This window comes from Penicillium arizonense (assembly GCF_001773325.1).
Source record: "Penicillium arizonense strain CBS 141311 chromosome Unknown PENARI_contig027, whole genome shotgun sequence".
NCBI classification, from domain to species: domain Eukaryota; kingdom Fungi; phylum Ascomycota; class Eurotiomycetes; order Eurotiales; family Aspergillaceae; genus Penicillium; species Penicillium arizonense.
This window is the reverse complement of record NW_019173304.1, coordinates 80,849-102,540: the sequence shown is the minus strand read 5'-3', so window position 1 is coordinate 102,540 and position 21,692 is coordinate 80,849. Positions and strand designations below refer to the sequence as shown.

The window sequence follows — 21,692 nt, the reverse complement described above, 5'->3', positions numbered from 1 at the left end:
CCTTTTGACTTTGCGGATTTCAAACTGCCCCGATCTGGGCGTCATATCCGTGTGATGTGCATACTGTACGTGCATCTAGGGCACCGGTATCACCAACCTAACTCGACTAACTGAAGACGGCTTTGAAACCGAGTCTACCGTAGCTTTCAAGGCTGATGATGCGCACTTAGCGCTGGTTGGTCCCCAGATTCGGCTGTTGGTCATTCAAAACAAACATGATGCCCGTTAAGGATTTATTTACTAGTGTTGGGTAGCAAACAAGGCAAATCATAACATGTTAACTCTTGCCCTGATTTATGCTTGTCTTTTATTTAGCTTTATATCGACGATGGAAAGTATGTGGAGTAGATATTACTCAAGAATGTAGATCAGGATCGTCCCTTCACATGCACTGTAGCTCGGTGCTCGGTTCTTAATGAGCGATCCTAGAGAATAGCGGGAGATATTATTCTTCATAATGAAAAGAAGGTTTAGATCCCCGAAGTATATGTGTTTACTTGGAGAAGAAGACGTCTCAGGTCTCCAATGTTGAGATCGTGTTATATTGCTACTGGGGTCTGATGAAACTCTGGCAGTCTCGCCTCTACCATTTCAACCTTGAATGCAAACGCATTGTGTGTCAAACTGTCCATAAACTACAGGGGTTTTCTCTCATATCAAGTTGTAACCGAATCCGATCACATTATGGTGCAATGACCAAGGTGGGGTTGTTGAATATTTCGAGTCTCTCGCTCGACTTGCATCAAAAATACGACCAGGAAAATAACTTAGGTTTCCCGTTCGACAGGAAACGAATAATAAAAATTAATATACCATAAGTTTAGTACTTTTTACAAGGGAAACTATGATCCTAGATCTTCGGGGCTGAGCTTCCGACGGCAACGGCGATCTTAACACAGATCAAGATCTATAATATATATTCCAGGAATTATTAAGTAGACCAGCGCTCAATTGACCAAAATACGGAGAATAAAGTCAAGTTATATGTAAAGCCACAATGGAATGATCATGGACTGCCTGATACCGGACCTACAGTACAAATATACCCAACTTATACAACCGAAACGATACAAATACGCAACCAGTCAAATAAATGCAGTCCATTCCAGACCAGGAAGGTGCTCTCAAAAACCACAATCTGGGACTGGCGGAGTAGACCCGGGCCTTAATCCACAGACTCCCAAGGTTAGTCTAGCGGGCATGCCCGACAACGGGCCGAAGGCGGCCGCTTGCGGTGGCGATATAATGCGCGTCAGGCATTTTAATTAAAGAATATTTTTGGCGTTCTGGACTCGAGATTGTAAAAAGGGTAAACGTAAATTGTAAACTGTAAGCTGTCGAGAGGGGTATGGCTTTGGGCGGGTACAGGCAGGGAGAGGGGAAAAGAACGAATGCAAGGCATGGAAAGGACGCGCAAAGGACCGAATCTGAACCCTTGTTGCTCTGTGGGCAATGCAGTATGCAGTAGCTGGATCTAATGCAAGTGCAGTGACAATTCACTTGCCCAAGGGCCCTCTTTCAGGTCTGCAGTACCAGGAATGATGGCGGGGACGGACCCAAGAAAGGCCGTGTGCAGGAGGCGTCGATGGGGATCCGGTTTCACGTCTCAGAGAGACAAAAACACCTGAGCCCATACTCCGTACTCCGTACAAAAAAAAAGTGAAAATTGACAGGTAACACAATGCAGACGGTTACCCCCAAAAGAAAAAGGGAAAAACTCAGATCTCTTTCCTCTCCCAGCCCCAATCATGTTACTGATCGGGCATAACAACACTGTTCAGATACGTCACCTGTCATGAAGAGAAGCGGTCAGCACACACAGTCCAGGGAAAATCAAGAAGGGCGGGCTATGAAGCGTGATTCGGTGGATAAAAAGGGACGGACACGGCCGAAGTGGCTAGCTCAGAAGGGAAAACGGACTAGTCGAGAAGGGAGGGGGGGGGGGAAATTGGAATGATCTTACGAAGGGCTCCATGATAGCCACCAAGGCTGCTATCTTCTCCTGGGCATCCGAACCAGCCAGATCCTCATCAGCCATAGGCTTTCCCATCGTAAAACTGCGTAGACGTAGCAACTTGATGTTCTCATTGTTCACGTCGTAGCCCTAATTGTTTGTCAGCAGTGAACCTTGGAACGTGGAGCCTGGCGCCTATGTGAACCATGGAACCAACGACGGCGTAACCCTTCCCGGTCCATTTATCCGAACGCGTTGAAAGGGGGCAAATTTGATCTTCAGTGTGTATTCACAGTGAGAAGAACCTCTATACTCCATTTCTTGAGTTTGGTTCAGGGAGGATGGACCGGGTCTCAGCCATGGACGCGTACAGGCAGTCCAACAGTTGGCAGATCGGGAGACCACTCCAATCTCTATGATCTCATCGAGTCATTGCCCTCATGTTACTCGTTGATCGAGATGGAAGTAGATTCCAGATCGATGAGCCACCGGTCGGAGGATGCACGCGACCCTCGAAGGCGAACCCTACGATTCGCCCATGACCGCGTCTTGGTTGGTACAAAGGCATCACTGGGCATCACCCGTTGCCAGTGCAACTGTGATACGCGAAGGGGAAGTGGCAGGAGAAGTAAGGTCTCGATGGAGAGACCATCAGGGGGTAGAGACAGAGAGCTTCATACCTTGGGCTTGACCTTGAGAGCAGATTCCCTATTGTGATGCGTAAAGGCATTCACAACCGCGTCGTCATCATCGGATGCTCCCTTCAGAAACTCGCGGCGCAGCTCGGGCTCCCGGAGTACTTCCTTCCAGCGGTCCGCATGCTCGTCGATGTCCTCTCGGAGCAGAGCAAGCGGCTCTGCCTCTGGGTTCCACAGACCACAGCCTGTACACAGAACGGTGAGCCGGTTGGGTGATCATAACGGAACAAGAGGAAAAAGAAGGGTCAGACGTACCGACAAAACAAGAGCCAGGCTGGAAGTGCACATAGTATGCGGCGTATGGGCCCTTCTTACCAGTGCGAGACCTGCATGACGTTCAGTGGACTCTCTCCTCCAGACATAACCGTCGATACTAACCAAGCTGCAGAGAAATGGGTCTGGTCACTCGTGTCAGCATAAGCGCCGCTAATGAATATCACAGTCACACAAGTACATTCGTCACACGCAACAGGAACCTGGAACCCGGGGAGGGAACACAATGCATACCTTGTATGGAAGTGGGTTCTTGCTGAAGCGAACATCCCTGTGGATGCGGAATATCTAGGAACATCAGTGAGGGGCTTGTCAAGGATATATGTGGAAGGATATATGTGGGTGATATAGGTGACATGGGTGTGTGCCTACCAGGTCCTTTGCAGGAAGTTCGGGGACGGTGGCATCCACCTCCGATATTTTGGATGTGAGAGTCTCAATGAACGTCTCAAAGTCCTTCTTTGCCGCGCGGTAGTCCGGATCGTGCGCTGCGCAGAGTCAGCCAGCCACTCCATACTCGCAAGTGATATTTCCCACTTACCCTTCATCCATTGGCGGTCATTGTTCTCCGCCAGGTCGATCAGGAACAGCTTGGTGTTGGGGTGCAGTGTCTCATCCTTGTATGGGGTATTTCCCGCGTCTCGCGCCTTGGGCTTTGCGATGATAACTTCCTTTCCGGGTCCCAGGCCGGTCCTGACGCCCTCGCGCCAAAGCTCTTGGCCCTTTGCGCTACTGGCGCTTTGCCGCGAGCCACCCTTGGGGCCGGCCTTCGGTTTGGTGTCTTCCTCGCTCTCGGAAGGCTCCTCCGGCTCTGCCTCTGAGGAAGATTCCTTTCCTTCTTCGTACGCGGAGCCAGAGGTGGCGCCCTGCGAGGCATCGGACTCGAGACCAGGTTCGTCAGAGCTTTCCGGTTCGAAGTACTTGCTCTTCTTCGTCGTGGATTTAGCCCTGCGGTGGGGCAGGTCGACGTTCGACCTGACCCGTTTGACCTCTGGTCCCACGGCGGAAAGTCGAGCTGAAGCGCGTCGCTTTGGCGCCACAGGCGCTTCAGGCGACGCGGTAACTGGCCGAGACGAGGGAGGCATTCCTAAATAGCTGAATACTGACCTTTGAAAAGCCTTTCTTTTTGATTTCCTGCAATTCGCGTAAAGCAAGAATTTTCAAGAATCGGAATTTCCTACCCAAAAAAAATCAAAGTAAGCAGAAAGATGTAGAAGTGTAGAAGTGTAGTGTACGGAGTAGAAGTAATAAATACCCAAGGGGCCTAAAACCGGCTTTGCGTAATAAACGACTCCGCTTTTTGTCCGAAACCCTTTGCCGCAACTTTAGATTCACCTCTTTGTCATTTGAGTCACTTTCACTGAAGAACATCGCATATCGTTGGGGAGGATTTATAGTGGGCCTCATCTTGACCTTTCAGACACATAGAGCTCTTACACGCAGAACTCCCTAAACCCCGAAGTATGCGGGTCTTCTGCTCGATTGTTCAGCAAGGACAATTCGAAGCCTGGAATTCGATATGTAACGAAATAATATATGCGCACCTTAGTTATCACCCGGTCGCAATGCTGTTTGTCACAGAACTTGTATTGTTATATGGTCGCAAAAGCCTATCGACACCGGAAAAAAGATCTCTGACCAGAGAAGTTGTATCGTAACTCGTGGAAAAGTTCCCCTGGCAAAGTGATAGCTCAATCACTCCCAGATGTCACTGCGTGCGCTCAAAACACATAGACCAACCCCGGTATGTTGTTGTTCGAGCTCCTCTCTTTGAATGGATGCCGCGGGACAACAAATCGCCAAATAGGACAATGCAAAGCATCGACACGCTTCAATCTGGATTGTATGGTGTTCTCGGGAGGGCTTTGGGATGGGATATTGTCATATTCTGTAACAGGCGTTGGCCTTTGGCCATGTCTCAATGATGCTGTTGGATCAAAATAATGCCCATGAACCTCAATAGCTTCTGCTCAATAACTTCTGATTCAGGTATCTCATGAATACCCACACTCACTGATAGCCAGTCTCTCTTCCCACTGTTTGTGTGGAAGGCTCGTCAAGTGCGAATGTGAGCTCGATGCCTGGAAAGCAACAGTGATCCAGTTCTTGTCGCTTCTGTTCTCGTATTGTCCGGGTTGAGCCACTGCCTTGGAGAAAGGCTTGGTGATATCTCTTCTGATACCTAAGATCTGGGACTGAGGCTGTGTCTTGGGTTTGACTGCAGATGTATCTCGATTGTCACGAGAGGGCTTTTGCCGACGCATCGTAAGAAGCAACCCGTTGCCTGTATGAAGAATCAAGAGTCAGCGTCTAAGTGAAAAACCCATGTAGACCCTAGATGCATCCTCAAACAACAAATGTGCTGCACGAGGAAGCCTACAGTCCCAGAAAGGCGCTTGTGTGTCAGTTCCAGAGCAGGAAGAAGAATGTAGCACGGGGTCTCTGATGGTTTATGCATATTGCCATGCATACCCGTCATGCACTACGAAACAAGGATTACATTACAAAGAAAGCTACAAAAGGAGAAGATTGTCATAAACTGTCTTATTGCTATTCAGGACCATGCCTTGCTGGTGGTTCGGTGTCCTTGGTCAAGCGGCCGGCGCCAGGTATTGAAGAACCTCTCCGGAGCGACATCTCCCAACAACTTCATATTAGTCAGTTTAGGCTGAATCCTGCGATAAACGAAAGGGGAAAAATGATCATTTAAGACCGGGAAAGGGGAAATTCTCAACCATGTCTTGCGATTGAGGTACCGCTGTATCGTGGACTCAGCACTCCCAGATTTACTCGACGGGGTGCCGTCGTAACCGTAGATTCAACAACCCCAGGTGCAAGGACTTTTTTTGGATTTTCTGCGTGTTTTTGGTCTTTGTTGTTTTCCATTGTTTGTATCGATGTGAAGAGAAGATTTGTTGTCAGCCTGCGGACGTCTCCACTCGTCAAAAACAGGGGAATTAGGGTAGAAATAAACCAGGGAATTGTCGAAATCAGGGGTATCGTCAAAAGCAGGGAATCAGAGGCAAGAAGAAACCAGGGAACCCGGCGGGAGCCGGGGGAAAAAGCCAGGAACTCAAAAACCAGACGGGAACGTTGAGACTGTTACCGTGCCGAACAAACCAGAGTCATTCCTTGGGAGAGGAGATGGGCTCAAGGAAAGCCGTATCGATCAGTTGCTGGCACCATGCTCGTGGTGCTCGCGGCGCTCGCGCTGGCCCTGACGCACGCTATCGAAGAAAGGCGTGTTGATAGGGGGTATCTCAGAAGGCATGTCAGATCGAGAACGGCTGCTAGATGCTTCATAGGGACCAGGAGCAAAAGGATCAGAGTGCGAACGGATATTCTGTGCGGTAGCATGCGGAGCATGGTAAGTGGGAGCCTGACTGTATGTCGAGCTCGTTGCACGGTGATGCGGGGTGCGATAGAGAGGAATTGGCCGGGCCGGAGGTTGCTGAGCCTGCTCAGGTCCCTGAGGGCGCTGCATCGCACGGTGCATAGGGATGGCACTTGGTGGTGGAATGTTAGGAGCTCCTTTTTCATAGGGAAAACGCCACTCCCGATTGAATTCAGCGCGGTTTTGATACTTGGACATATGAGGCTCGGACATGCTATCAAAGGAATCATAGATCACCTCATCGTCGAGCTGCTCAGAGGGACGCATCGACTGCCGAGTGAAATGTGTCTGCTTGGTTGAAGTAGGTCTTCGGAAGTTGAAATCGGTGTAGTTTAGTGTAGCGGGAGCCGGTCGAGGCGTAGAAGGCGGAGACAAACTAGAAGAACCATCGTCATCAATCTGCGAGCTGTCGCTGTCGGTGAGTTGCTTAGGGATAGGTGGGTCCCATTCATCAATGATACGGGCCTGTTCAGGTGAGGACATATGACGTCGAGGGCGAGGCTGCAAGCTTCCACTCTCGCTGGCCTGCTGGTGGCCAGATGTGAACAACTGAAGACTAAAACGAGCATCGGGCGAGGACTCTTGACGTTGGAAGGGAGTCTGCGATTTTCCACTCTCATTGGTATGTTCAAGAGCAGATGGGGTTCCCTGATCGAAAATAGCTTGTCCAAGGGAGAGTTGACGCCGAGAACGAGCTGGAGCAGGGATGAGCATGAGCTCGCGGTTAGCTAAAGCAGGGTGAGCCAGGGCAGTGGGAGGGAGGGCAGAAATCGTTCGCTGGCTGTCAATGGACCTTTCGCTGGTTGTTGGAGAATCAGGAGGCGCACCAATCGAATAGTCGCTGTCATGACGTGGGATCTCGTGGTAGTCCCTAAATCCAGTAATGATAAATTGACGAAGGATGCACATCTCGTAGTCAACAGCATCTTTGAACAGCATGTTCTTGCAAGGTTCATCCTCCCATTGGAAAAAGTACCTCCCAAACAGTCTGCGGGTTTTCGGATGTGTGTGGCGGTTATGCAAGCCTGCCACCTCGGTGCTGCTGACAGAGCCCTTGGATACCAAGAAGGCATAGGACTATAGGTTCAGGGAATTAGCATTGCCCGCAAGTCAGTCTCGCAGCCATATTCATACCTGATAAACCTGCAGTGGGTGATCATCCGCGTAGTTCAAAGTGTCGAAAGAAAAGTAAAGACACCAGTCGTGATCCAGAACATTGTCAAATTCGTCCAAGCCAGATTTGTAAGCAATGGAATACTTCTGGCGTGGGTTGAAACCAGGGCAAAGAACTCCACACCAGGCAAGTTCACGGAGCAGGCGTTGGTCAAGGCCCACGGTGTGGGTGGTCTTTTGCAAGTGATTCCGAAGATTGTCGACCATCTTCTTCAAGAGGTCAAAGACCTGATTGCGTGTGTGAATAGTGTACATGCCGGTTGCATACCATGGGAACTATAAGGTAAGACAACGGGGTTAGCACGACACAGCACAAACTGGAACGGGAACGGGAACAGCCAAGCGCTCTCACCTTCCAGATAGTGGTGATGATGGATTCATAGCATCGCTGGGGAACTTTGCTTGCAAATGCACTCTGCCACATGTTAGATACCTTGAATGACGGATTAAGTTACCCGAGAAAGGCAAGGCATACCCGGTGAGGTGCGTCCGAATGACGACCAAGGCAGAAAAGCTCCTCGTCAGTGAGGAAGCCATCAAAACCAGTCGACCATTTATCGACGTTTTCCAGCAGAACAGGAGAGCCATTTTCCCATGCGATACACTTAGCCAGAGGAAACAAGGCCTTGAGCAGGGCATTCTGGCTGCTGAGCTCAACCTCGACGTGGCGACTACCCATTTTGGGAGCACTGCGAGCATCGTAAGCAACCTTAAGGCGGGCAGCTACCCTTTCAGCAATTTCCTGAGTGATAAATTCAAAGTAGCAATCCATGGTTTTGCCAGTGGAACGCTCCATCATGATATGGATGGGACAGGCACCATTGTGGTTTGCAAGATACTGATAGTCTGGTCCTAGGAAGTGGGTAGCCTCCTCACGGGTGACACCGTACGGGATCTGGGTATGATTGTTAGCAAACAGAAATGGCCAGACAACAACAGCTGGGCGCCCGGTAGAAAAATCACTCACGTTGGAGACCAGGACAACACCGAAAGGAGATGGCTTGACCACGTCCACGGTAGCAATGAAGGGAATTTGGGCATCCTTAAGAAGATCGTAGATTGAGGAACGTTGAAGAAGTGTCAAGTCCTGCATATCAGGGACATCTTCCCCACCATGGCAAGGCCACGCCATGTTTAGCAGCTGACCACAATGCGGAAGACACCAGAGACGTGATAGAGCGGGGTTTGGGTAAGGGGAACGGGAACGGGAGTTGGGAACAAGAGTTGATGGAGTGGACGAAGAAGAGGTGGAGTTGGAGAGAGAAAAGATCGGAAGAGATGGGAAGTTGGGTGGAGGGGGGACGGCGACAGAGGAGGAGAGTAAGGATGAAGGGGATACCATGATTGAGAATCCTCAGAGACAAGGTCCCACACAGTCAAATCAGTAACCCTTTCCAACTTGGAAAATGACGGTTCTTCCTCTTCTGCTCCATCCCCACCAAAGCGAGTCAAAACCTTGACTGGAGGGCGAGGCTCGGTCCTCCAATGCAGAATGTGCAGCTCCTGGGCATCCAACATCCGTTGCTCTTCTTCAATCTCATACCCTCTGCTAAAACGCAAACATTGGAATAGAGCACAGCAGCAGTTGCTAGTATGGGATGTCTGGAGTAGATCATTGTTAGCGTATACTCCTGTAGGGAGATAATGTGTGCCTGCAAGTGTATTGTGAACATACCTCAATGTCTGGCTCATTTCCTGGCTCATCGTCGGAGAAATTATCTTGGTAAATTCTCAGACGTAAGGCTGCCCGAAGCCACTCAATGATGAGCGAAAGGATCCAGATGAACCACATAATTCGTAGCTGTAGCTAGGGTTTCGGGTTCGAAGTATATTGTGGCGGTGCGGGGAATCGAGGCGCGAGAGAGGATTGAAGTTCCGCTAAAATGACCTTCCTGCTTCCATCAGAGCGTGAAACTGGAAAAATACCATCCCCAAATACTCGATCCGGATGAAACTCTCAGAGATTGGATATATCTATACTCTCTACATATTGTATTATTCAAACAGCGTAAATCGGCCCAGCGGAAGGCATAAACCCGAGATAAACACCTCTAAGGCGTAGCGCCACGCATCGCCACCGCGAAAGCGGAATTACCACGCTGCTGTGTTCCGCGCACGTCCTATTGGGCCTGCGCCACACCAGCCACACCCTCACCGTTCTTACGCCCAAACTCTGCCAATTCTTGCTCAATTGCATTACTTTTTGATGCCAATTGTAGAGAACTGGCAGAGCTTCCACCAATAACTATTTCGGAGGCGCTTTATTCCTGCGAGTCCAGAGAACTGCCCCCCTATGGCTTGAAATTGTGAGACCTATTATCTCATCCATAGTACCTGTGCGGCAAGCATATTAGGGCTCTCCTAGGCTATGAAACCATTGAACTCAGAAGCAAGTTTCGTGCGGCAAGTAAAGTCATACTTGTAAGCTTGATAGGTCTTCAGGCTCAGCCCTGCTACATGTATACGAATATAACCTGGGGATTGTACCAGCTTTGTGTACCGCATGGGCTGCATCTATGAATATGATACTGTCGTCTCATGCTGTACCCTCTAATCTGTTACGCTCCAAAACTCCAACGCGTACAATGAATACATTACCACGTCGTTTCCCTGGCAGACATGATCACCATATCAACCTATTTTCCCGTACCTGTAAAGAATTTCACTCTCCTAATCCACTTAACAAGTGGCTCTATTACTCTAATATCTCTCCCATACACTGGCTCAGAAATTATGGGGGATGGGCATCAGTAAAAGCTTCTCTGAATGATTGCAAGCCTGTGCTATCTGTACAGAAAAAGAAAGGAAACACAAGGTCATTCATTATTCGGAGTCAGCAACAAGAAAACGCTAGGGGATTTAATCGAACTGGGTCGTCGTCAGTAAATCGTCAATAGCGGCCGTTCAATGCAAACATACCGGTGTCAGGAAAGACTCGGCAACGAATCGAGCACGCGCGTTCAAGAAGAGCTTCATCTCCGAGATCTCCTTGTCCACCTCTTCCATGAACTGGATGACGAAGTCCACTAATTTATGCTTGAGCAACATCTCAACATGGGTGTTGGTTATGAGGAAGGAGATATCATAGCCCTAAAAGAATTAGCTTTGGACCGTTTTAATATATCAGTGCAAATTACCTCGACTGGCTTCCTGCGCAAGATGAAGAACGACTCGGCTCGTTGGGTCAGGAAACGAGTGAACTTGTGAACTGGGGAAGGTTAGCGAACATACTCCGCGCACAGGCCATTTCCAGTATTACCCAGAATGTGTTCGATCTCATCCGCCTGCTTAATCCTCAGACTGATTCTGACACTGTTCACACTCGGTTCGACGAGCATTCGCTCGTTCTCGTTGCGCGAGATGGTCAATGGGTTCAGCAAGACCTCAGGACTGCTTTGGGCTTCAATTTCAGGCACATTGTCTTTACACAGAACGGTCAGTATGTATATCCCCATGTGTGTGCCGTGATCTAGACGTACGGCGTTCCGATGTTTGGGATGCGAAGTTAGAGATCGCAAGAGCGGCCGTCAGGGAGGAACGACAGGCCTGCAGGTATGGCCTCAAGCTTTGCGACTGCGATATTGTCAGTTACAGAATAACATATCTCGGTGGCACAGGACTCACCATGGTGGAGGGTAATCGATAGCTTCCAGAGGCAGTAAGTAGGGTAGCTCGCGGATAGTTTAGGCCCCCAACAGGCACTGAAATAAAGGACCGAAGTAGCGGAGTTCGTGTAGATGAATGCCTAGACACAGGTATTCAAGGGAAAATGACCCTGAACAATTGAGGAGTGAACGTAGAGTACGAAAATAACAGAGTGTCTAGGCAGAGGGGGAGGTTGACGTCCGAGTGGGCGGTGATGATGATGTTTGGGCAGTTTGCATTGTCCCCCACGCTTCCTTGCCTCTCGCTGTTTACCCTTCAGCTCTTTCAAGCTCTCTATTCTTCAAACGTTATCGCTCAATTTCATACAATATGGCGGCTATACCGAGTAAGTCTGGATGAGGTTATGTTTCCCGACGGTCACTGACAAATTCTAGTCATTGTTAAGCATGCCGGCAAGCGCCACGAAGTCGAGCTCGATCCGACGTCCAACGGCGAAACCCTCAAGTACCAGCTATTCTCCCTGACCGGTGTTGAACCCGACCGTCAAAAGGTCTTGATCAAGGGTGGCCAGCTCAAGGATGATACTCCACTTTCCTCTCTCAACGCCAAACCCGGGCAGATGTTCATGATGATGGGCACACCATCCGGAGGCCAGGGTTCCGCTGACCTCGGTCGGCCGAAGGAGACTGTCAAGTTCTTGGAGGATATGACCGAGGCGGACCTGGCCCAGCAGGAGGGTGCTACACCGGCTGGTTTGCAGAATCTGGGCAACACATGCTACCTCAATTCCTCTCTACAAGCTTTGCGGAGTGTCCCGGAGCTCCAAGAAGAGCTTCTTCGATATCGTCCAACTGCAGGAGCTGGCGGCTCAGGTCTGTCCGATCTCAGTAGCTTTGGTCTTGGTGGTCTGGGAGGTTCGCGCGATTTGGCCGCTGCTCTACGAGATCTGTTCAAGCAAATGTCCGAGACCCAGGAAGGCATTCCTCCATTGATGTTCCTAAACGCCCTCCGGGCCGTTTTCCCTCAATTCGCTCAACGTGACCGAAACGGACAAGGATACGCCCAGCAGGATGCCGAGGAAGCTTTCTCTCAAATTATCAACCAGCTGAGAGCCAAGCTGACCATTACGGAAGGTGAGGGAGAGTCTGCCACGAAAACCTCGTTTGTGGACAAATACCTTGCAGGGCAATTCGAGTCCGTCACCGAATGCGAGGACCCGGCCGCCAAAGAACTCGGCGAGGAACCAAGCCAAAGTTCCGACGTGTTTTACAAGCTTGATTGTCATATTGGAAAGGAAACCAACCATTTGCAAGATGGAATTCTGTCTGGTTTGGAAGAGCACATTGAAAAGAACTCTCCTCTTTTGGGTACCAACTCTCTATACAAAAAGCGATCCCGTATTGCCCGGCTACCCAAGTACCTTACGGTGCACTTTGTCCGCTTCTACTGGAAGCGTGAGACTCAGAAGAAGGCGAAGATTATGCGCAAGGTGACATTCCCAGCCGAGTTGGATGTGGTGGAGTTCTGCACCGACGATCTTCGCAAGCAGCTCATCCCAATTCGGGATAAGGTTCGCGAGATCCGCAAGGAGGAAGTGGATGTTGAGCGTGCCCAGAAGCGCCAAAGGATTGCCGTGGAGCGTGAAGAGCGCCAGAAGAAGGAAACCGACCTGGGAGAGAGTGTGGAGCCCATGCAAAAGAAGAAGGCAGCCGAGGAGAGCAAGGCTAAGTCCAAAGACAAGGACGGCGATAGCCAGATGGAGGAGACTTTCAAGACGGATGCCGAATACGAAGCCGAGAAGGCGGAGTCTATCCGCGTCGCCAAGAAAGAACTCCAAGAGCTGGTGAAGCAACAGAGTTCTGGAGACAGCGGAACCAACCAGTCTGGCTTGTACGAGCTTCGTGCTGTGATTACCCACCAGGGTGCTAGCGCCGACAGCGGCCACTACACGGCATATGTCAAAAAGCAGAACAAAGACAATACTCAGACCGGCAGCAAGCGCCGCGAAGAGGATGACAAGTGGTGGTGGTTCAACGACGATACTGTGACCGAGGTCGAGGCACAGAAGATCGAGACTCTTTCCGGTGGTGGTAAGTCAATTACATCACATTTTCTGCATGAAACATGACTAACAGTATGTCCAGGTGAATCCCACTCTGCTCTCATTTGTCTTTACCGTGCTATTGATCTGCCTACGGAGTAATTCGAGGTTGTATGATTGAAGCATCTATTCATATGAGAAAGCCTAAAATGTCATCTAGATGAATAGAACGATGAACATGAGTGATGCTCGTCTCCACGCCATTATTGTGACCAATCGATTATTGCCTTTGACTTAGTTTGTAGCAACATGACTCCGTAGTTTGTAGATAGTATAGACCACCGATGACGATCCGGCTCACGTGACCTTAGCCTCGGCTCTCAAAGATCCGTTGAATGCATTCTCATCTCTGAGCAATGTGATCACAATGATCCATTCTCGCATCCTTCCGGCTCTGCGCCAATCTACGACACGAACACGAACCTCTTGGCGAGTATCGGTCCGAAAGTCCAGCACCGCACCCAATGCCTCTACCCGACCATCGCGGTGGCCGCGCCGTCTAATCTATGCGGGAATATTTGGAGCGCTTGGCGTGGGTGCAGGGAAATGGATGGACGACAAAGTCTCAGCGCCACCAGCTCCAGGGTCTGTAGAGGACCGAATGGAGCTTCAGGAAATACAACGCGTGTTCGACATTGGTCTGCCCATCGTGCAGGAGCTGCGCCGCAACTCAGATTATGTGGAGAAGGACGTCTACGAGAACTTCTCGGAGGACCATAAGGAACAGCGGCTGACTTCTGGCCCCTTGGCTGGTAGCAGAGGTCTAGGATTACAGGTTGGTTGCCCTCGTTGGCGTCTGCAGTGTTGCCCTATCATGCAAATGCCGAATCTCTCCAACTACCGAACCTCGGGATCCCGTTTGATCTAACGCTTTTCCTGCATGACAGAAAGTATTTTGGAACGACAAAGAGAAGAAAATCGTTAGCGTGGTCTTCCTTGGGCCAGGCCTGGAAGGCTGGCCAACGATGGTTCATGGCGGCGCGCTGGGCACGGTCATCGATGAGAACTTGGGACGAGTAGCTATTCGGCATTTCCCTGCGCGAACTGGTCTTACAGCCAACCTCAACCTCAACTACCGTGCCCCAGTCTACTCGGATAATTTCTATACCTTGCATACAACCCTAGACCAGGAACGAAGCACGGACAGTAAGGGCTATGCCAAGTGTGAAGTCCGCGATATGGCAGGCCGACTCTGTGTCGAGGCAACGGGTCTTTTTGTTGTCCCCAAGAAACTGCAGCTCGCTAAAGTCGGGGACCACTTTTGAGCCATGGATCGTGATAGCTTGATATGACGGATCCGGGGTAACCGACCGTGTGACGCGGAAGCTTCCGTGTTACGCTGTATTCGACTCGTCTTCTTGCTTCTTTGCTGTATGGTCTGGAGGTCACTGTGACAGTTGAAGACTCTCATATTGTCCAGGTCTCATATTGTCCAGGGTCTCATATTGAACATTCACTATCTACATGAGCTATCTGGACACTGGCATTTTACATATCTACTAGATTTAACACATAAATGTTACAGTTTCGGAGCTCTTCCCTTTCTGGCATGGCCCCCGAAACAAGATCGAGGCCCGAGTGTATACTTCCCATCTCCACGTTTTCTCCCCCGCATTTCCCTTCTCCGGGGGGGTCGAATCGGCCCCAAAGTGAGGAGATTTGGACGCGAATTGCCAAGCTGCCTCGGTATTTTCTGGATTTCAAGCATTCTTGTCCCGGCTATCGCTAAACTTGTCAAGTCTTAGCCCGTTGGCTTGTCGTTAGTCCACGACAAGCTCCGTTTTGGCCTCTTCATTCGTTCCCGAAGCGGGCATTTCCGATACATTCGGTCATGACTCGTTTGTGAAACTTGGGATATATTCTCAACCTGTCCTTTAGTCTCTGTTCATTTCCCCGTACTTTCGATCTATCGGAATTGACATACTTAGTTCGGTGGGCCCGTCAATCCCCCCGGGTTTCTTTATTTATTCTGGGGCTCTCTATCTTTTCTTTCTATTCTGAGATCTGCCCATTATGACGGGTTTAACCGATCACTCGACCCCTGTCGACGAGAAGGGGGTGGTGCGGCACCAGGAGAATAGCGACTCTGAACAACGCCTTAGTCACCGGGAAATGGCTAGTTCAGGGTCCGAGGAAGGATTGCATGAGTCGGAGATGGATATACCGGTAGGAGTTTGTTGTGAGATCTATGGTGCGATGTACTAACGGTAGCTAGATGACCTTCCGCCGCTTCATGAGCTTTGTTGCTATGGCTTTCTTGTGGACTGGAAGTCAAATCCCGGTCTATTTGTTTGGTATGAGATAATCAATGGAGCCTGAAGTCACCATCTAATATTCTTACAGGTGGTATTCCCCCCTATATCTATGCAGACATTGGTGGAGCGGATCGATGGATCTGGTTTGTCAGTGGAGATTCTATAGCCCTGGAGAGTGTAGACAATCAACTAACAGCATTCTTCATAGGTCCTTGCAAACTTACTCAGTCTCGCTGGTGTATGTCCTTTCGTGGGCTCCCTGTCTGATCTCATCGGCCGACGAATTGTCGCAATCATCGGCGCATCCCTGATCGTTATTGGCATGATTGTCTGCAGCACAGTGCACTCAATGAACTATTTCATCGGTTAGTATCGTCGTTGTCACTATCCAATGCATACTCTGACATTGCTTATAGCGGGAATGGCTATTGCTGGCGCTGGTGCTGGAATCAACGAATTGACTGCCCTAGCTGCTACTTCTGAAATGGCCCCGACTCGTAAGAGAGGGGTCTATGTGTCCGCTCTAATCTTTACGATTGTGCCATTTTGCCCTTCGGTCTTGTGGGCTCAGCTTATCGCATACTACAGCCATTGGCGCTATGTCGGAGCGTTCTGCGGTGCGTGGAGTGCTTTTGGTCTATTGGTCACGATCTTCTTCTATTTCCCTCCGCCACGAGTGAACTCTGTTGGGATGAGCCGAAAGGAGATTATTGGTCGCATCGACTTTGTTGGTGGGTTCCTCAGTATCACTGGCCTGATTATCTTCCTGGCCGGCTTGCAATGGGGTGGATACATGGTATGCTTCGATATAAACTATGGAGGATGTTAAATCGACTGACTCTTTCTAGTACCCCTGGAGCTCTGCCCATGTCCTGGCACCATTGATCATCGGATTCTTCCTGCTTGTCGCATTTGGATTCTGGGAGATCTACGGAGCCAAATATCCTATCTTCCCATCTCGCCTGAAGCAAGAGCCCCGGACTCTGGGTCTGACTCTCGTCATTACCTTTATTTCCGGTGCAAACTTCTTCTCCGTGCTCATGTTCTGGCCCACGGAGTCCTTCAACGTCTACGGTCATGATCCTGTGATGGTTGGAGTTCGCAGTATTCCTATCGGTTTCAGTATCATGGCTGGGGCGTGCATTGTGCTAGCTCTGCTTAGTGTCTTCCGAGGACATAATAAAGAGCTTTTGATTATCAGTAGTATTCTGATGACAGCAGGTGAGTGTTCGACGGACTCCTATATTGGGACGAAAGGATGCTAATGTTCTCTCACTACCAGGATGTGGCGCCATGTCTATCGGTCGAGTCGACAATATGTATCAGCTTTGGGGAATCCTCGTCCTTGCCGGCCTCGGAATTGGAGGAATCGTGGTGCCAGCCTCAATTATCACGACCATCATTTGCCCTGATGTATGTTGATTCATATACAGAACACCGTCAATCCAAGACTAACCTCTCTCAAGGATCTTATTGCCACTATCTCTGCACTCACCCTCTCTATTCGTGTAGTGGGCGGCGGCATTGGCTACACCATCTACTACAACGTCTTCATCTCCAAGTTTGTTCCCAAGGCAACATACTACATTGGTGGAGTAATGATGAAGGAGCTCAATATCACCGATGTCAAGTTAATTGGCGAAGTAATCGAACTGACAGGTGCCTCGTTGTTGGACGAGATCCGCAACGTCCCTGGCATTGCTGGCAACGAGACTGCATACCAGATGGTTGTGCAGGCTGGGCAGCTCGCATACGCTGAAGGATACAAGTGGGTATACTATGTTAGCATTGCGTTCGGCGGTATCTCAATCGTGGCTGCTTGCTTCTTGGGTGATATCAAGAAGTATATGACTGACCATGTGGCCGTCGTGATGTGAGGAAGGATATGTAACCAATTCGTATATGAACTATCTACTTATAATGAGGGTGGCCTTTTGTCATGAGAATGATCTATTTAATATCTCCGTTAAACAGTAAAGTTAACTCATAAGAGCACATGTAAATACTTCATAGTGGGCCGCCGATCATGACGCGCCAAGCCCGGCAACTTTTTTAACTTGCAACTTCGACACACAACTCAACCAGTAGCCATGGCCTCCCACGCCCCCAAGCGAAAGCCATTCGCTCCGCCTGGTGCAAATGGCGCATCTGGGGCAGCTCGCAAGCGCGCCAAAACTTTCGACGCCCGCACCTTGGCAGTGCAGTCGACCGACGCCGCCCTCTCCGCAACGGGCGAGCTCGATGTGGCCGCCTACTCCGCAGCCCGCGCATTCGAGATCCAGGCGCTTGAGGAGGGAATGCAACGGTCGAAAAATGCTCTGACGACTCGGGCGTTCCAAAAAGTGCCCCGTAAGTTGCGGCGGCGAACGGCGAGCCACAATGTGAAGCGTGTTCCGCGGAGGTTGAGGGCTCGGGCGAAGCGAGAGGTATTTAGCAGTGATCTCTGATTAGGTATGACTGTTGACCGACACGCGATTTCAATTGTTAGATGCTCGAGGACAATACACCTACCGTCACAGCGCGCAGACGCAAACCATCGCACGTGATGCGCATTCGACTCGAAACCGCTCGGCGCCTACAGGCTATTAACGCAAAGACGAAGGCTCGACGGGTGGCAGCGAAGCAAAAGCGGGACCAAGAGAATGGGATTACCCTGGAGAAAGAGGGTAGCCATGCGTTTGATATCGCACCGCGGGTCCCCAAGATCAAGAAGAACAAGCTTTCTAGACCGACGCCAGCAGAGCCCAAATACCGCAAGCGCCAGAAGTGCAAGCACTGGTTGCCCACTCATTTGTACCACGCCAAACGTGCCCATATGGCAACTAGCAAAGACCCAATCTGGCGCTTTGCTATTCCGTTGTCTCCCACAGAAAAAAGTTACCGTCCTACTCATCGGGCTCGGGGCGCTAGGGGGGCTGTAGCGTGGGATATGAGTTATATGTCTACTATTCAGCTGGAGGGCACAGAGGCAGCGATTCAGGCTGTTCTCATGGCAGTTGGTGTCGATGGGGACAATGCATGGGGTATCAAAGGGAATAAATGGAGAGCAGGAACTCGATCTCTGCAAGCCTGGACGTTCGAAAGGGATTATTCGAAACGTCCAACTGCGCCGGTTACATTGATCTGGTGTGCCCGCCGCAAGGAAGAAGATGTTGAGATGGTTGATGCCGACAAATCTCACAAAACATCCAAGAAGAATTATCGGAAACTCTTCATCAGGGTCCACCCTTCGGCGTTCCTTCAGCTGTGGACAGATCTTCTTGATGTATCCAAGAGGCAGAATCCTCCTGTCATGGTAGAGGACCTGCGATTTGAAATTGGCAGCATCGAAATCACCGGGCCAGGATCTGTAGAGGCTTTGCTGGCGGCATTGAAGCCAATTCTTGGAGCTGACGGCAAAGCCCCAGAGAATAGCCCGGAAGCTGTCTGGCAATCTCTTCTGGGAGTATCAAATCCTTCTTCTCTGCCACAAAATGCCCTCCTCTCCTTTGATATCGCTGATCCACGTCTGCACTTCCCCTCACGTACCATTCATGTCCCCGACAACGAATCTCACATGAGCGACCTTGCTATTGCGCTCGCCTCATGGCATCCAGACAAAACACAGGGTTCGCCCTCGCTATTTGACCGATCAAGTCGGTTGACGGCAGCTCGTCTGCTTCCGAGCCAGAAAGCCATCAACAGGCGCCGTACCGTTGCTGGGCCTGGTAACTTCCCGCCAGCTCAGCCGACTGACCCCCAAATCCCGGTCATCATTCTTGCAAACAAGCCGCAAGCTCGGTCTAGGCGCAGCAATGCCCCGGGATCTTTCACCATCCTTTTACCTTGGAAATGTGTCGTTCCAGTCTGGTACTCCATCATGTACTACCCACTATCAAGCGGAGGAAACCCATGCCTCGGTGGCCTGAAAGAGCAACAACAGCTTGCGTTCGAAGCGGGTGAGCCTTGGTTCCCTGGAGACTTCCCAGGAACGCGAGCTGGCTGGGAATGGGGACAACGTGATACTGAGAAATCTCGGCGTGAATGGGAGCGGCGTCCCAAGGGCCGTCGTGCCGAGTACGACAATATCCTACTGGGCGAGGACCGTCCCAAGGGTGAGATTGGTCGCGGTTGGGCGTGTGATTGGGAACGGCTCCTTCAAGGGCCCAAACCAGATGTTTCTGATTCGAAGACTGAGAATGTTGACACCAGTGACAAGAGCTCCAACGAAAAGTCGACCCAGTCTAAGGAGAAGGTTACAGATGAAACTACCTGTCTCGCTGTTCCACCGCTCGACATTCACAATGTCCGTTTAGCCTCGGCGGATACCCACATAACCCTGAACAAGCTCAACAAGGAATCTGTTGATGCTTCCGCTCTTGCCACTGTTTATATATCTCTCACTGGGCGCGGTACACCTACGCCCCATGCACGAATCTACCGCCTCCCTACTGATCCAGCCCTACGCCGTAAATGGCTCGATCTTGCTTCTAAAAGTCACAAGGCTGGTCGGTCGAACACCTCGAAGAAGGCAACATCTGAGCCTGCTTCCGAGGAGGCTCGACGTCTCCTTGCCGAGTCTCTCATCTCGGGCTCTGCTGCTGGAGAACCTGACTCTGAGCATTTAGATGTTCCCACCGAGGATGATCTGATTGGCTTTGTTACCACGGGCAATTATAACCTCTCAGAAGCCAAAGGGACAGGAGTTGGCTGTATCCAGCTGTCTAAGGTGCTGGAGTCTGATGTCAAATCATCCGAGAGAAGGATGTGTATAATTCGGACTTCCGGACAGAAGAGTGGACGATTAGCGATGTGGGATTTTGTATGATATCTAAGAACCCTTGCAACGAAGATACCCAGTTGTGGATACAGCAAATCTATCCCAGTAACCTGACCCTGGCCAGTCTATACTAGTTGCTTGTTACAATATAATGACTTGAAAGCCACTGACCAAGATCCACTCTCATCCTTGGATTAATTCTATCCTAATGGGGTGAAAACAAATGGAACAAAGAAAAATGCACGTTCTATACATACAGTACAGCAGCAATAGGCCCAATCAATCCAATAAGGCCCAAACAACCGTAGAGACTTCACTCATATCCGCTCGTCCTCGGCTTAAATCTAACCCACAATGCGATCCACAAAGGCGGCCTCCAAGCGCGCAACCTCACGCTTGAAAGCATCAACCTCCTCCCAGCAGTTCAATGGCCGACGGTCATTCAACCGCAGGCAGCTAACAACATCCGACCTGGCCTTGGCAACGCTGTCGTCAAGGTCCGCAACCTTCCTCCGTCCATCGAGCTTGGTGCGCAACTGCTCGATCTCGGCTGCTACAGCGTTGCGCGACACGTCGCGCTTGGCCACGGGCTGTGCGGCGGCGGGTTCCTGCGGCGCGGCGAATGTGGCCACGGGGTCGTGCTCTCGGCCCGCGAAGGGGATCCGCGGCGCGTCCAGGTCCAATGAGCCGGCTGGGTAGCCGGAGGAGCTGGATGCGACCGGGGCGGTGGCAGTTGTGACTGGCAGGGAGGTTGTGTCCTTTGACTCGGCGATGCGCTTCTCGATCTCGGCGAGGGTTTGCTGCTCGCGTTCGCGGAGGCGTTGCAGTTCCTGTGCGACGCGGTTTTGGATCTCCAGTTCCAGGGCTTTGGAGCGGGTGGAGTCGGTCTGGTTGGGTTGATTGTTGGTGAGTTTGTGTTTGGCTTTAGGAGCTTGGTTAAGGCAGGATTATACATACCTCCGAGTTGGACTGGAGGGCGTCCACTAGGTTCGAGGAGAACTGAACGGGCGAGTTGCTGTGCATGGATGGGTTAGCTATGGTTGTAGAGTTCTCTAACAGTGCTCCGCGAAATCGCATATGGCGCTGGCATCTTAGGGAGAGCTTTCATCTTGACAATGTCATCTCTTCTTCCCAATTGACGTCAATTGAGAGGTTGTTTCTGCTCCCTCGGTCGACCAGCACCAAATGCGGCGGAAGCTGCGAGGTCGGAGGGCAATTACCTGGAGAACACATGTTGTGAGCCGGCCGAAGCCTCGGGCTTAGAGTTGCCAGCACCCATTTTTCGTGAATGACGAGTCCTGTGAAGGGGAATAGAAGTGCATTCACAATGCCCGCTCTCCCGATCCGCTCGGAGGATGTTGGAGGTCACGTGTGCTTAGTCATATTTGCTCTCAACTGCCCAGGTGAACAGAGATGTCTTCCTTTCTATTCTGTAGGACGGAATATTTCTGAACACCTTTGTAACTCATTTCCCATCAA

At 50.6% G+C, this 21,692-nt stretch overlaps 7 protein-coding genes across 7 annotated transcripts; 3 read left to right on the top strand and 4 right to left on the bottom strand.

Moving 5' to 3' along the window:
* Positions 1-1,751: 1,751 nt before the first annotated feature.
* PENARI_c027G10165 (DUF2461 domain-containing protein) lies at positions 1,752-4,010 on the bottom strand (the record flags this gene model as incomplete). Its single annotated transcript, XM_022636122.1, has 8 exons — positions 1,752-1,790; positions 1,964-2,104; positions 2,635-2,837; positions 2,908-2,978; positions 3,031-3,050; positions 3,160-3,213; positions 3,298-3,413; positions 3,467-4,010. The coding sequence occupies 8 exons, from the start codon at positions 4,008-4,010 to the stop codon at positions 1,752-1,754; spliced, it is 1,188 nt and encodes a 395-aa protein (XP_022484005.1).
* Positions 4,011-4,919: 909 nt separating this feature from the next.
* On the bottom strand, positions 4,920-5,383 carry PENARI_c027G04855 (uncharacterized protein; the record flags this gene model as incomplete). Its single annotated transcript, XM_022636072.1, has 2 exons — positions 4,920-5,209; positions 5,278-5,383. The coding sequence occupies 2 exons, from the start codon at positions 5,381-5,383 to the stop codon at positions 4,920-4,922; spliced, it is 396 nt and encodes a 131-aa protein (XP_022484000.1).
* A 711-nt stretch (positions 5,384-6,094) lies between these two features.
* PENARI_c027G11645 (uncharacterized protein) lies at positions 6,095-9,284 on the bottom strand (the record flags this gene model as incomplete). Its single annotated transcript, XM_022636139.1, has 7 exons — positions 6,095-7,396; positions 7,454-7,768; positions 7,845-7,907; positions 7,968-8,387; positions 8,460-8,579; positions 8,639-9,094; positions 9,168-9,284. The coding sequence occupies 7 exons, from the start codon at positions 9,282-9,284 to the stop codon at positions 6,095-6,097; spliced, it is 2,793 nt and encodes a 930-aa protein (XP_022484089.1).
* A 2,183-nt stretch (positions 9,285-11,467) lies between these two features.
* Positions 11,468-14,464, top strand: PENARI_c027G02567 (uncharacterized protein; the record flags this gene model as incomplete). The annotated part of the gene is made up of 6 exons (XM_022636052.1): positions 11,468-11,483; positions 11,533-13,188; positions 13,243-13,297; positions 13,368-13,407; positions 13,477-13,974; positions 14,087-14,464. 6 exons carry the CDS (start codon positions 11,468-11,470, stop codon positions 14,462-14,464), a joined length of 2,643 nt encoding a protein of 880 aa, XP_022484051.1.
* Positions 14,465-15,212: 748 nt separating this feature from the next.
* Positions 15,213-17,331, top strand: PENARI_c027G02464 (putative MFS drug efflux pump; the record flags this gene model as incomplete). The annotated part of the gene is made up of 8 exons (XM_022636050.1): positions 15,213-15,365; positions 15,415-15,493; positions 15,543-15,601; positions 15,663-15,819; positions 15,871-16,250; positions 16,303-16,675; positions 16,737-16,867; positions 16,921-17,331. The coding sequence occupies 8 exons, from the start codon at positions 15,213-15,215 to the stop codon at positions 17,329-17,331; spliced, it is 1,743 nt and encodes a 580-aa protein (XP_022484074.1).
* A 213-nt stretch (positions 17,332-17,544) lies between these two features.
* On the top strand, positions 17,545-20,261 carry PENARI_c027G08067 (ribonuclease P/MRP protein subunit POP1; the record flags this gene model as incomplete). Its single annotated transcript, XM_022636101.1, has 2 exons — positions 17,545-17,880; positions 17,943-20,261. The coding sequence occupies 2 exons, from the start codon at positions 17,545-17,547 to the stop codon at positions 20,259-20,261; spliced, it is 2,655 nt and encodes an 884-aa protein (XP_022484048.1).
* A 296-nt stretch (positions 20,262-20,557) lies between these two features.
* Positions 20,558-21,492, bottom strand: PENARI_c027G10849 (Mic19 family protein; the record flags this gene model as incomplete). The annotated part of the gene is made up of 3 exons (XM_022636132.1): positions 20,558-21,100; positions 21,171-21,228; positions 21,434-21,492. 3 exons carry the CDS (start codon positions 21,490-21,492, stop codon positions 20,558-20,560), a joined length of 660 nt encoding a protein of 219 aa, XP_022484011.1.
* Positions 21,493-21,692: the final 200 nt, after the last annotated feature.